General features: G+C 41.7%; 1 protein-coding gene across 5 annotated transcripts in view; it reads left to right on the forward strand.

The window, feature by feature from the left end:
* Positions 1-700: 700 nt before the first annotated feature.
* Positions 701-12,849, forward strand: part of tmem178bb (transmembrane protein 178Bb) — an 83,914-nt gene continuing 71,765 nt past the window's right edge. The window contains exons 1-3 of one of the 5 annotated variants that reach the window (XM_071201814.1): positions 701-910; positions 1,568-1,696; positions 1,959-2,606. In XM_071201814.1, coding sequence (XP_071057915.1) covers positions 2,225-2,606 — 382 coding nt within the window. In that variant the 5' untranslated portion in view covers positions 701-910; positions 1,568-1,696; positions 1,959-2,224. Of the gene's footprint in view, positions 911-1,221; positions 1,726-1,931; positions 2,607-12,849 lie in introns of those variants that run through there. The other 4 variants (XM_034074959.1, XM_034074960.1, XM_034074961.1 and 1 more) reach the window with 4 other exon arrangements.

A 12,849-nucleotide genomic window follows, 5' to 3' on the forward strand; every position in this document is an offset into this window, starting at 1 on the left:
TTGCCGGGCCAGCTCAGAGGATTGGTCGTGCTTTTTACAGCGCCACGGCTTCCACAGATGACATTTTTGTATGTATTTATTGTCAAAGCATTTAATATATTCATTGCTATCGGGATGTTAAAGGTGGGGTAGGTAAGTTTCAGAAACCGGCTCGAGATACACGACTTTGTGTTATATTTCATGGAATGCTCTTAACATCCCGATAGCAATGAATATCTTAAGTGCTTTGACAAAAAATCCATACAAAAATTTCATCTGTAGAAGCCGTAATACTGTAAAAAGTACAACCAATTGGATGGCCTACCTGCCTGTCGGCCTACCTGCCTGTCAGCCTCCCATCGGGGCACAAACTTATCTCGTGCCCTCATTGGTTATGTGCGCGTTCGTGTGTGTTGGAGGAGGGGCTCTGTCAGGAAGTGGCAGATTTTCTTCGGTTGTGTATTTTCAAATTCTAGCGATCTCGAGCCGGTTTCTCAAATGTACCTACCCCACCTTTAAGAGCATTCCATGGAATATAACAAAAAGTGTTTCTGAAGTGAATTACCTACCATACCTTTAAATATCAGCTAAAAGAGCAGTGAAATTAAAGACCTCTGAATTTTCTGTAAAGATATTAACAGTACTTAATGTCAGCTTAGTAAACAAAAAAACATTAGCTAACAGACTAATGTCCACCACTCATGGACCACACCCACCTTTTCTTGTGAAAAACTGGGTGACATACTGTCACCCTTTAGTCCCTCTCTCTTGTCTTTCTCTCCTTTCTCTTCTTTTCTTAGAGCCTGACTTTGTTGGTCGTTGAAACATGGTACAACACATGTATGTAGGCTAGCATCCCTCCTCACATGCTTTCACTCTCTGCAAGTGCCGGTGCCGCACCGCGTTTGGAGGCAGGACCAAACCATTACATGTAAATAGAAGGGGGTGTACAGAGGCTTTGGGTAATTAACTTTTGGAAGAAAATAAGTTAAATGAATCGTAAGTTTAGTGAGTAATTTATCAATATAATGTTCTATTAATGTTAATTATTGAGGATTGATGAAAGGTTACTTACATTTTTTTTCTTAATGTTCTGAACATTTTGGGCCCCCTGTCAGTCATGGGCCTTTAGAATCGTCCTAACTTTTCACCCCCTTACGGCGCCCCTGTGTAGGCCCATAATTGACCCAAACAAATGAAACAATTTAAGTTACTTTTTACAATCCAGGGTAGATACTGCATCATATTACACGAACATATCATGCTTTTTTGTATTTACAAAGAAGCTAGAGACTATATTAGTGGCTCGAAACTAGCTAAGTGGATAGTAACTAGCACTCAAACTTGTAGGCTATGTGTTGAATTAACGTAGCGGAGTTTTACGTTATGGCTACAACATTTGCCTTGGAAATGTATTGGAAGAACGAAGAAGTCATGGTAGTTGCCAAAATGTGAGCACAAGTAGTCAAAAGAGAACTTAAGTACAGTACTTGAGTTAATTTAGCCCACTTATTTTAAAAATGCCACCACTGTTAGTTTGTCAAATCAAATCTCATGTAGCATGTAAGCTAACTCGGTGCTCCTCCAGACAGCTGGCCGTTGATTGGTCCACGGACAGGCCGTCATCCTATCAGACGTGCTGGGGATGCTGACTGATCCCTCTCCCCTCTCCTGCTGATGGACTGCGGTCTGCATGGGCTCAATTTGGATAGACCAGGTAGGCTATATCTAAGCGGTTCCCGCCATGTAAGTCGTATAATGCTACTGTTTTAGTAGGCTATGCCATTGTATTGTAAATAGGCTTCTGCTAAATCCTGCTGCACGATTTCCTCTAGCAGTTTCTAAAGCTGCCCCCGTGTTTGTCCATCGTTTGATTTAGTGACGGTTTTGCAGTGAGGGTGCATTTGGTGTGAATGATAATATGCTTGACTAGACTCGAATGCTGTGCTTAGTGTGTTTGTTGGTGTCGCCCTGCTTAGACGGATGGATGCTGAAGATGAGATGAGATAAGCGTCCTCTGTCTCCGCCGAGCTGCTGCAAAGCCACGCAGGAAGAGACGTTGTCACCGCGAAGCCCACACCATCGGAATAAGAGGAATAAACTGTGTCCGGCAGTCAATGAGGTTTGCCTTCTCTTTCCACACCTCGATCATGGTGCTGCTCTCCAGAGGTGATGTGAGCTGAAGTCGCGGGGAAGCCGCAGAGGAGCTGTCCGTCTGTCGAGGTGCTGATGCGGCTGTGACAGCATGGCTGCCGGGAAGTTGCTGCTCTACGCCGGGCTCTCTCTTTCTCTCTGCGCCCTGGGCATGCTGGCTGTGGCGATGTGCTCCGACCACTGGTACGAGACCGACGCCAGGAGATACAGGGAGCGGTGCCGAAGTTTTTCCAGCCGCCGCAAGGACCCGGGCTTCATCTACATCCCCAACAACAGCCTGCCTCTGCGGGCCAGCCGGAGCACCCTGCCCCGCTGGGAGGAGAAGCTGCTGCTGGCCCGGAACCGGCGGCAGCTGTTCGCCATGAGCGCCGCGGATGAGTGCAGCAGGCAGTATAACTCTACAAACATGGGGCTGTGGAGGAAATGCCATCGAGTGGGCTTCGACCAAGAAATCGAAGACCAGATCCGGAAAGGTAGGAATGAATTAAACAGACAGATAAATAGTTATTGTTGCAGACATATCAGACACAATAAGGATGTGACATGTATCCAGAAAATGAATTATAGATTGGTGATTGATTATGTGACCAAAGGGCGAACAAGGGCATGGGGCTATTTTCTAACTAATGTTTGTCCACATCTTCACTGTCTATATGAGTGAGTGGAACGTCCTGTGGTATAAGCATACAGACTGTTTGGGCTCATGCTATGTTGCAGGAAAGGGGTGCATGTTAATTGTGACACTGGCTAAAAGTAGTTTTAGTATACGTGATCTTATTGTAGAAGTGGTGCTCGACCCTACAACTGCAAGTAATGACATAATCATTTCAGGGTGTATGGGCTTGTCAGTAACTCAAGGTTGTTTCCTTTAATTAGGTCATATATTGTCCATTAAGAGTAAGTTGATTTGTCCCAGAAGCCTTTGCTCTGTGTCTAGAGACTGACTGACAGAGGTCTAAATGTACAGTATACAGGCCTGTGGCTGTATTCACTTGCTCAGGTCCAAAAGTGAGATGGTTTAACTAAAGTAAATCCCAATTTCCCCCCACACTCTGACATGTGTAGCCTATAGTATTCTTAATGCTGGAATAATACAAACTTTACACAGATTAGTGTATCTGCTCAATACCCACAGTGTTAAAACTATATTTCTGACATAGAAGAGGGCCTAAGGGCTTGTTTTTTTATCAGGTAAAATACATAACATCTTCTGTTTGCATTTTCAAAACATTTAAATAATTGATTTATGGTGTTTTATATTGTTGTCCTCAGCAAACACCTTCAGTTTCTTTGTAAAGTCTTATTTATACATGTTATTTGAGATAGAAACTGATAGTTGGGAATAATAAGTCTGCTTATTTAACCTTTTAAAAACCTGAACACAAACAAACAAACTTGATGGATTTATTAGATTTGTCATTAACATTATATTATTGATCTATAGATGTTTTCCTTATGGCCATGAAACCTACTGAGCATTTCAAATGTAAAAACAATGTTTTAAGCCGGGTCAATCAAGTGGTCTTTGGTGGACAATCTATAAATTGGGTACACTGTTTGGATTACATCTGAATGATCGGTCTCGTTTTAATAATGGTCCAACAAAATGAGAAGTCGTAAGACAAAACCACCTGTCATTATTTTATACATGCTCTGAAATAAACATTTAACCCTGGGGTTCCCAACATTTCAGGAAACATGATGAAATATTACTGAGCTGAGCCAGGATACGAGGGTCATCATAGCAATCGCAGTATGAAACATGACAGTTAATCTATCGTTCAATTGTCGGTAAATCCTAGAGTTCATTCAAACAACCTCCGTGATTCCTGTTTTCCTGACCAACGTTAAAAGTAATCATATCATCTGAACTCAAATAGAAGTTTTGTTGTGGGTTCCCGGTGCTGCACTGACTTGTGTTGTGTTAGAAGACAGTCATGTTTCTGATGGAGGCTGCTGCATGAGGCGAGGGTGTGTGTGCTCTTTGAATACGTGCGTGTGTGTGCTGCAGCTGTGCTTTCCTTTGAGGACGCCTCAATGGTCTTGATGGCTTACCATCTGCAGTAATGGGCAGCCCACAGTGAGTGTGCTCAGTGATCAGATGAATGCCTCCATAGAGGGGTTTGATCTGTTCCAGCTCTCAGCTCCATCAGCATGGAAAAGTACAGCGCGGTTTGTGATAATGATGCATTTGACAATAACTTCACCTTGATGGGTCAATAAGGATGCAACCGTGGAGATTATATATGTGTGTGGGTGCTCTACATGAGCAATAGTGGAGTCAACTCTCACTTACAGCTCACATTCAGCTATAGTGACTTTCCAGAAGCCGACCGCAACGCCTACCAACATCAATTACACCTGTTAGCACAATTATTGTTACTATACTTATCTGCTCTACTACTGCCACACATCCCGCCACTTCTACTTCTATTCCTTCTAATACTACTGGTCCTGCTTCTTGTACTGCTAACGGTTCTACTTCTATTGCTACAACTGTTTCTACTGCCACTGCTACTGCTATTACGCATATTTAGCACATATATAAAGGTTTATCAAACACCAACCACACACACAACCATGCACACAATGTCAACAATCAGTCCATTACCATGGTTTCACTGGTTGATGAACTAAGAGAGGAAGTGTCCTTTTTATGTGTTAAGAAAAAAATCTTCTACAGCAAATAATTTCAGCAAAATGTAGGTCAATTAACGTGACATAACATTCCAGCTAGCAACATGTTGCCAACATGGCATTAAAATCAATCTTACATTAGATATTGTCCTAGCTAAACCTAGCTCTAAATTCCTTTAAGATAAGCTAATGTTAATATGATAAAAAACGCATCATTTCATCAACTCGGCAGTGAATTTGCTTGGTCGCTCCATGACATTTAGATTTCAACAGAAGTCTATGCGAGTGTCGTTACTCTCTTTTAAAAATGGATCCAGTCTTGATCAAAGTCACAATTGCAGTGTTAGTAAACAGTGATAGTTACTTTCTATCGACTACTTAATCTCTCTTTCATACTCTCTAACCAGATTTGCTCATTGTTGGATCAACTGAAAGAATAACAGTGATGGTGTTAATGACATTTATTGTTTTATTTGCTTTTGAAATATGTGTGTTTTACGATCATCAGGAAGTTCAATTGCTTTTGTCTGACTAGGGCCTGGTGGTTTTAAGGAGAGCATATTAAGTGTGTGTATGTTGATACATTATAATAATTGTCAAAATCGTTGAATTTCTATTTGTTAAACATTTCCTTAAATGCTCTTCATCAGAGCGTTGGGCCAGATATTCCTTCCAGGAACAAATGCCAATTGCAACCTTTCCCACTGGAAACAAAAGCCAGATTTAGTGGGTTATTGAACCAGGTGGGCAACTGGAAATGGAAAACCTTTCAACCCAAGCCAAATGTACAGTGACTTTCAGTGACATATAGCATTATGAGCCTTGTCTACTGTTTACATGTGTTGTAGAACGAACATAATACTAGTTTTTAAGGGATTTTGGGAGGTCAAAGGTCACTGCAAAGCCTTCCCCGCCACATGCTGTTTCACTTTTATCCATTTTAATCCCCACAGTCAAATCATAGCTTTACAAACGGTACGTTTTCTGTATCTACATCCACTTACCGGCCCGATTCTGCCTTTTCATAATGACTCTTCTTCTGTCTTACCATTTATGTCGAAATGACAGAGAGTAATTTAACATCTGTTGGAATAAGATAATTCAGTTTTTATATAAATAAACCGACACTCGTTTTTTTGTATGTGAGGGATGATTCATAATCCAAAGGCCCTTGATTATATCTCTGTGTGCAGATCAATACTGATTGACGTTTACCCTCATATGTTACAATTCCGATACTTCCAATTCCCCGTCGTCATCCATCCATCTAGCAACAGACAGATTTATAGAAGCTGGAGGGGGAGGGGGAAAGCCCTGGTCTTTATTTCAGTGTCCCAGTTACAGTTAGAGTAGCTGTGTGTTAGATTATATAGATTGGGTGAGTATAGTTTATTTGAACAGTGTTATACAGAAGATGACCAACTCATCCCATATTCAGACAACCGATCAAGTATTCCGCTTTATCCAACTAATATATAATATTCCTATGTGAGAAACATTTTAAAAACACATCAATGAGCAACACTAGGAGACATTTTCCTTTACTCCCAAGAACACATGGTTGTTTTGAACTCAATCCCAAATAAACCGTCCTTCCTTATACTTATCTTTGGAGCACTAAATGTGGAATATTCTGGAACCAAAGATTGTTCCCAACAAATGCAGTATAACCTTCTATTAGACTATGTTTTCTGAAAGCTACTGGCCCGCAGTACTAGGACGTACTGAGCCTTAAAAACATTTTTATTTGTGAGGCGAGATTTACATCTTAAATGGATTCAATATTCATGAAGCTGGGAGCCATTTTTACAGAGAATTTGTATACAAGAGACATACAAAACTCTTGTGTCCCACAATGGCTTTGTATTTACTTACTTATAACAGTGTAAAAATATTACTATGTACCATTTTTAGCTTCTCTTCCACTACACTTCAGAGACAGCTACATATATTACCAGGCATTACATTACATGGTAGCTATCATTTTAAATCACTTTCCTTATTGAGATTTTTCTTGAAAATGGTATGATCAGTTTGAACTATGGGGGTCATTGGCTATATAGAGTATTTATACTGTTGTTACTTATTCGAATGAATGCTTCATTGTGTATATAAAGTTAAATAAACATCAGTGTATATGTACTTTACTATGAGCTGCAGCAATAAATCAACTAATTGATAAATTGATCAATTGACAAATAATCTGAAAGTATTTGAGAATTGATTTATTTTATTCCTAAAGCAGAAATGGGAAAAAAATGGTTTTCTTGAATATTTTTTAATTTGGGTTTTTGGCTGATTAAAACATTTAAAAAACCAAAACCTTGATTTGAACGAATTGGGATTACACATTTTTAATGGGATTACATTTTTTTTTAGGAAAAGATAGATTGAAATAACTATTGACAGATGATTCGATAATGAAAATAATCATTACTTTCAGACCATAGTAAATACAACATATCTGGACATATTGATATTCTCACAGTAACTATATTATAGTAGCAATTCAACGGGACCTCATACTACAGAAACAGGATCTAGATATGTTCTGAGTTGACCTGCATGTTTGTGTGCAGTCATCCCCTCTTCTAAATAGGTCACTGCCATACAAGCATCTAATCATTGTTGTTAATTCACCAGACAACTCATAAACTGAACAGTTGGCATATGTCAGCGGTTTCTGATGCCGTGGCGTGAGCACGATATGTGACCTCCTGCTGTTGGAGCAGCTCGCTGACTCGTATTCTCTCTGTCACGTAGTACAAACCTCCTGGAGAGAGAAAGGGAGAGATACAACAGCAGCAAAGTGGTTAGGGATAGAGGATGAGGAGAGCCAAGGATGGCTGTGACGACGTAGATGTCAGAGAGAAGAGGATTACATAGAGAGGAGGGGGGGGGGGGGGTCTACTCATCTTACGCCATCTGTTGTCGCTCTTTGAGGAAAAGGCCTTTCAGGTCCCAAACAAGACACATTCACAGTCCCGTTCAAGCAGAAAGAGCAGGGAGAGGCTCCAGATTGGATTACCTCGCTCCCCAGGGGCAACGCATCATGGGGAGGGTTAAATTAGACACAACAGGAGTCCAAAGGTGCCGTATAGGTGCCCTGCCAATGAGCCTGCTGCCAAAGCTGCTCATTTAATATACACATGGGAGTGGTGAAGGGCAACGGGGCAGCTGCTTTCATTTCTAGATGACCGACCGGTGGATGATTATTAGGGGAAGTAAGCTGGAAGAAGATCAGCTTTCGATCTTTAGTTCCAGTGACAACAATGTAATGACATTTTTTCTAAAAGACTATATTGTGCTGTAGATGTTTTAAAAATGATTATTTCTGTGCAATGCGACACATAAGGGATGTCAAGTTTGATAACAAAAAACTTGGTGGAGTTAGTAGCCTGCTCCTCATCTCCGCTGCATGCTAGCAGCTTAAGGCTACATTAGTTGCTGCTAGCTTTATGGATTTTTATCTAACTAAAAACAAATGCACACATTTTTCTCAAGCTTATTAAAGTTAACCAAAATCCCTCAATGTTTGTCTTAACGTCAGTGTCGAAGACGGTCTGACTATTTTTAGGGCAGTAGCATTTGCAGAGAAATTAGTCGGAGGAAGGACAGCTAGTAAGCGCTAGCTGTTAGCTGTTAGCAACAGGTTGGCAGCACCTCATGCTTGCTAAATAGCAGAGCTAACTGTTACATTATGATACATGTATGCCCTTTTCAGTAAATAATAGTTTTGGGAAAAGCTAAATTAAATAATAATACTTATTAATTATTGTGATATGTTCAAATGTTATCTTATCACATCTAGCTTTGTCAAGACATTTAAATAATACAGTTGTTTGAAGGGTATTTCAAAAGGGAATTATTTTATCGTATCGTATTGGTTATCGGAATTTCAGTATTGGTATTGACTTAATCTTTCGGTGTCCTGACATTCCCCAGGCAGAAGTTTTAGAGTGTCGTTATTTATGTGTGACATGGTTTGTTGTGGCCACAGCAGCAGACACAGGGGTTCTCTCATCTTCATGGAAACACTTAAATTATTCAGACATAAGTGGCAGCCCTCCTCATTAGTGCCCCTGCAATCTGCAACCAGATCGAAAAGACAGCCTGACTAAGCCTGTTATGCTGCTCCAGCCATTTATACCTCCTGACTTACATTGACACAGTACATCCAAATAATGTATTCTCACTAGGTTTCAATGAAGCAATCCACCAAAGTATGATTGCCAAAATATTAACGAAGTATGTCAAAAGGCTGAGCCCACTTAAAATACTCTGAAATGCTTTTGGATTTTCTGTTCTAATCCTGATGAAAAATAAACTGTAAGCTTCAGGCACATTCTCACTTCAGGATGAATCAGATGTACTGGCTAGTTGTCTTTCTATAAATGAGTGGTGTTTTAGGTCTTCTGTGTGAAAGTCCTGTGGTTGTTGGACGCATCCCGGCACATCTTTTTATGATGCCAGAGTAAATGGACGGCCAAACACTTGCTTATCGCATCTAATATTGCTGCAGATGACTATTATAGTAAGTCGAAAGCCTGGTGCCTCTCGTACAGAAGCTAAAGGGTGCCTAGTGCCAGCACCAAATGCCGTGAGGCGTTTACAGAGTGTCGGTAGTGGAAATGAAACTGATAATACTAGAAACACTTTGCATACATTTGTAAAAGCTCCTGGGGGTTATGAAAGAGAACAAGGAACCCATTAGAACAGCTAAGGGTGGCATATAGTAGAAGGCTATGCAGTTTCTGTGGTCTGGAGTAACGGGGCAGGGATGGAGTAAAATCTCCTTTCATCAGCAGTTTATTTGCTGAAGAGCTGTTTCTTTGAATGATTGCCATTTTGGAAACCAACATGAGTTAATAAAGACAGAGCTGAGAGTAGCTTAATCATCAGTATGGTGTTCATTCAGTCCAGCACTCTCGCTTGTGTTGTTCTGACTATTTAGTGCAAGGGTAATTTTGTAATATGTGTACAGTACATTTGACTTCTGTTAAGGTTTAACTTTGCCTGTTTGTAAAGGCCAGAGCCCGAGAGCAGCGAGGGGCTGGGAGACTTACTCATCATGAAGTCAGTATGACTCCTATAACCACAGGCAGAGTAAGGAGAGGGGGAGAAAGAGAGAGATGTGGAGGACGAATGTGCTTTGTTTCCCCACAGCAATGCAAGCCAACATCAATGTGTGATGACCTCATGCTCTCTCCGACAGTCCAGCCATGTCAGAACACAGCTCCAGCAGCCTCAGGACATTCACACTCCCACACATACAATACACATGATACCTACTTGGATGGGTATACTGTACACACCACAGCACATGTAGAAAAACCATTATTTGCCCATCATAAATAATAAATGATGCCCTCAATGCACTCTGATACTGTCTCTTGACACACAACCATTGCCTCAGACTTGGAGATGCGGACTCATCCCGAATGCAAACCGCTCCAGTGCGTGCTGGAGGACACAGTCTGATGAAGCGAACAGAACCACATCACCTGCGTGGAGCAGAAGCTACATTTTGAGGTCCCCAATGACGCGAGGGTTGTTCATGGGTCCATCATTTGGGAGATTACAAACTAAAGGGAGGTAGACACAATGGTTAAGGAGACAAAGAAAGGAGCAACATAGAAACTTTAAGTGAGAGGCAGAGGAATATTTCAGAATAATGTTGTTCATGTGTAAAAGTCCATTTAAATGAACTGAGCCCACAGAAATGTCATGAGAGCAGTGGGTGGTGACATAAACACGCATCAGCCCTGTTGACTTCTTTCAGTACGTTTAACACAAACTGCCTGGCATGTGTCACGACAGCGTGAAATCCCCATGGAAACAAAGGTGTCCTGGACTTGTGATTGGCAGTCAGAGGCTTAATGGAGATGAGTGGGCTGGAGCAGAAGGCACATTTTTGACAGAGTGAGGAGGAGTTAACCCCGTCTCTTCACTCACGAACACACTGCCAGCTTCATGTACTCACCCTGCACCTTATGGGTGACAAGTGGACTTTAAATGTAACGCCTGTGGTTACAAACTCAAGGTTTGATGACATCGTGAGGCTTTCCAAGTCCAAGTTATACTTTTCTCTAACTTGCACCATTATATAAAGAGAGATTTTGACTGTCAATTTTCATCAGTAACATTGTGGGAAGGCCGAGAAAACGAGATTGCAAATACCGCTGCTTCTTTCGTGTAGAAAGGACCCAGTTGAGGTGGAGCTGAGGTGTTTTGGGCACCTGGCAAGAATGCCACCTGGACGCCTCCCTCCTGAGGTGTCTCAGGCACGTCCAATGGGAGGAGACCAAGAGGCAGATCCAGGACCAGGTGAAGGGATTATATCTCCATGCTGGCCTGGGAGCGCTTGTAATTACCCAGTCAGAGTTGAGTTGATGTGGCCAGGGAAAGGGAAGTGGTGTGGCCCTCTGCTGGAACTGCTTCCCCCGCAACCTGACTAGCGATAAGTGGTTGACGATGGATGGATGGATGGGTGGGAATTGTGTGAAGAGTTGGTCACAGTTATTCTTTTTGAGTCAGTTTCGCCTCGTCTTTGTCATGGAGAAGGTAGTTGTTGAATTTATTCTCATGGAAATGGAAATGTTGGTAAACCAGCCCTTTAAAGCACTTTACCTATAACCATTTTGGATTATAACCTAAAACAAAGAGCTGTCTATGAGCAACCGTTTGACTTTATTATCTAATAAATCACAAGTAAGTGCAGCAAGGAAAATGCTGTTTGTGTGCATCAGAAATGTGTGTTTTGTTTTGTTCATTTTTTTCCTGTTAATTTACTCATGAGCCCTTGGATTTGTCTTGCAACCCGCTGTTGGGGTTCTAATCCCAAAGTGGGGAAAGACTGCTCGAAAGCATTTATTCCCTTAGATGTAAAAACACCCCGATAACTAAACACAGTACAGTCAAGTTCAAAGAGTACAGTGCCGTTCCCACAGTGCCTGAAGCACTGCTGGGACTCAGACTGGGGGTAGAAACCCTGATTTGATTTCACATCAGTGGACATTTCCATTCTTCAGAAGGCAGATCCCTCTCCTGCGGCGCCTTTCCAGCCTCGTCTTCATCTGGCCCGTTTAATCAACGGCTTATCAAGTCAAGAGAGCGCTGTGGGTCTGTAGGAAGAGCCAGCATCAATCAGATCCTTATTCTGCCTGCCCAGAGAGAGACTGGCTGCCTGTGTGTGAGGGAGGAGAGCAGATGAAGGGAGCTCTGTGGCCACAGCTGCCTCCCCTCACAAGAAAGGCCTTTTTACTGCTCTGGACCGCAGGACAATACAAGAATTATGTCCCATAAAGGGGCCATTATTGTGCAAGTGGAGCATCCAGGCTGGATGTTAAGTGAAAAGTGGTAGTTATCTTAGCTCTGCCCTGCTCATAACATCGTCTCACACTCACTTAAAACATTGCTCATTTGCAATCACCGATTAAGGCTGGACGGATAGAGTGTGCTCGCTAAAAATGTAAAAAATGAACACCCTGCTCATCCCCTGGGTTGTGTTGTCATGGAAACGTGCGAAGTGTTTGACAGAGGGTGTTCAGGGAGATTGAGCCAGCATCTGATCTGAAACGAGGAAAGGAGCGATCACGACCAGTGTTTCTCTGAGAGGCAGGAGGTTGGACAACAAGGCTTCCTGCAACACATGACGATACACGTGGAAAAAGAGATTGGTTCCCACGGTGACACCTTCACTGTCTGGGTGTGTTTGCTCTGCGTGTTGTCAGGCAGGAGAATGAAAGGGATGGATTTCGTGGGAAAATATCTTTATGAAAAATACACTTTTTTATTCACATTGTGATTCAATTAACGGTGGGAAGGTCAGTATGAATCACTGATAGAGAGCAGATTATCTGCAGAGGGACATTTTCTGTTTCTTCAACTTTCTTTGAGCTTTTCTTGCTTTTTAAACAGCATCTGACATTAGTTTCCATAATATGTCAACATCATGTAAGTAAAGAGAATTCAATCAATCAATGTTTATTTATATAGCCCAATATCACAAATGTTACATTTGTCTCAGTGGACTTCACAGTTTGTACAGAATATCAGTATGACAATACGACACCCTCT

The sequence above is a fragment of the Pseudochaenichthys georgianus genome, chromosome 23, assembly GCF_902827115.2.
Source record: "Pseudochaenichthys georgianus chromosome 23, fPseGeo1.2, whole genome shotgun sequence".
Classification (NCBI taxonomy): Eukaryota; Metazoa; Chordata; class Actinopteri; order Perciformes; family Channichthyidae; genus Pseudochaenichthys; species Pseudochaenichthys georgianus.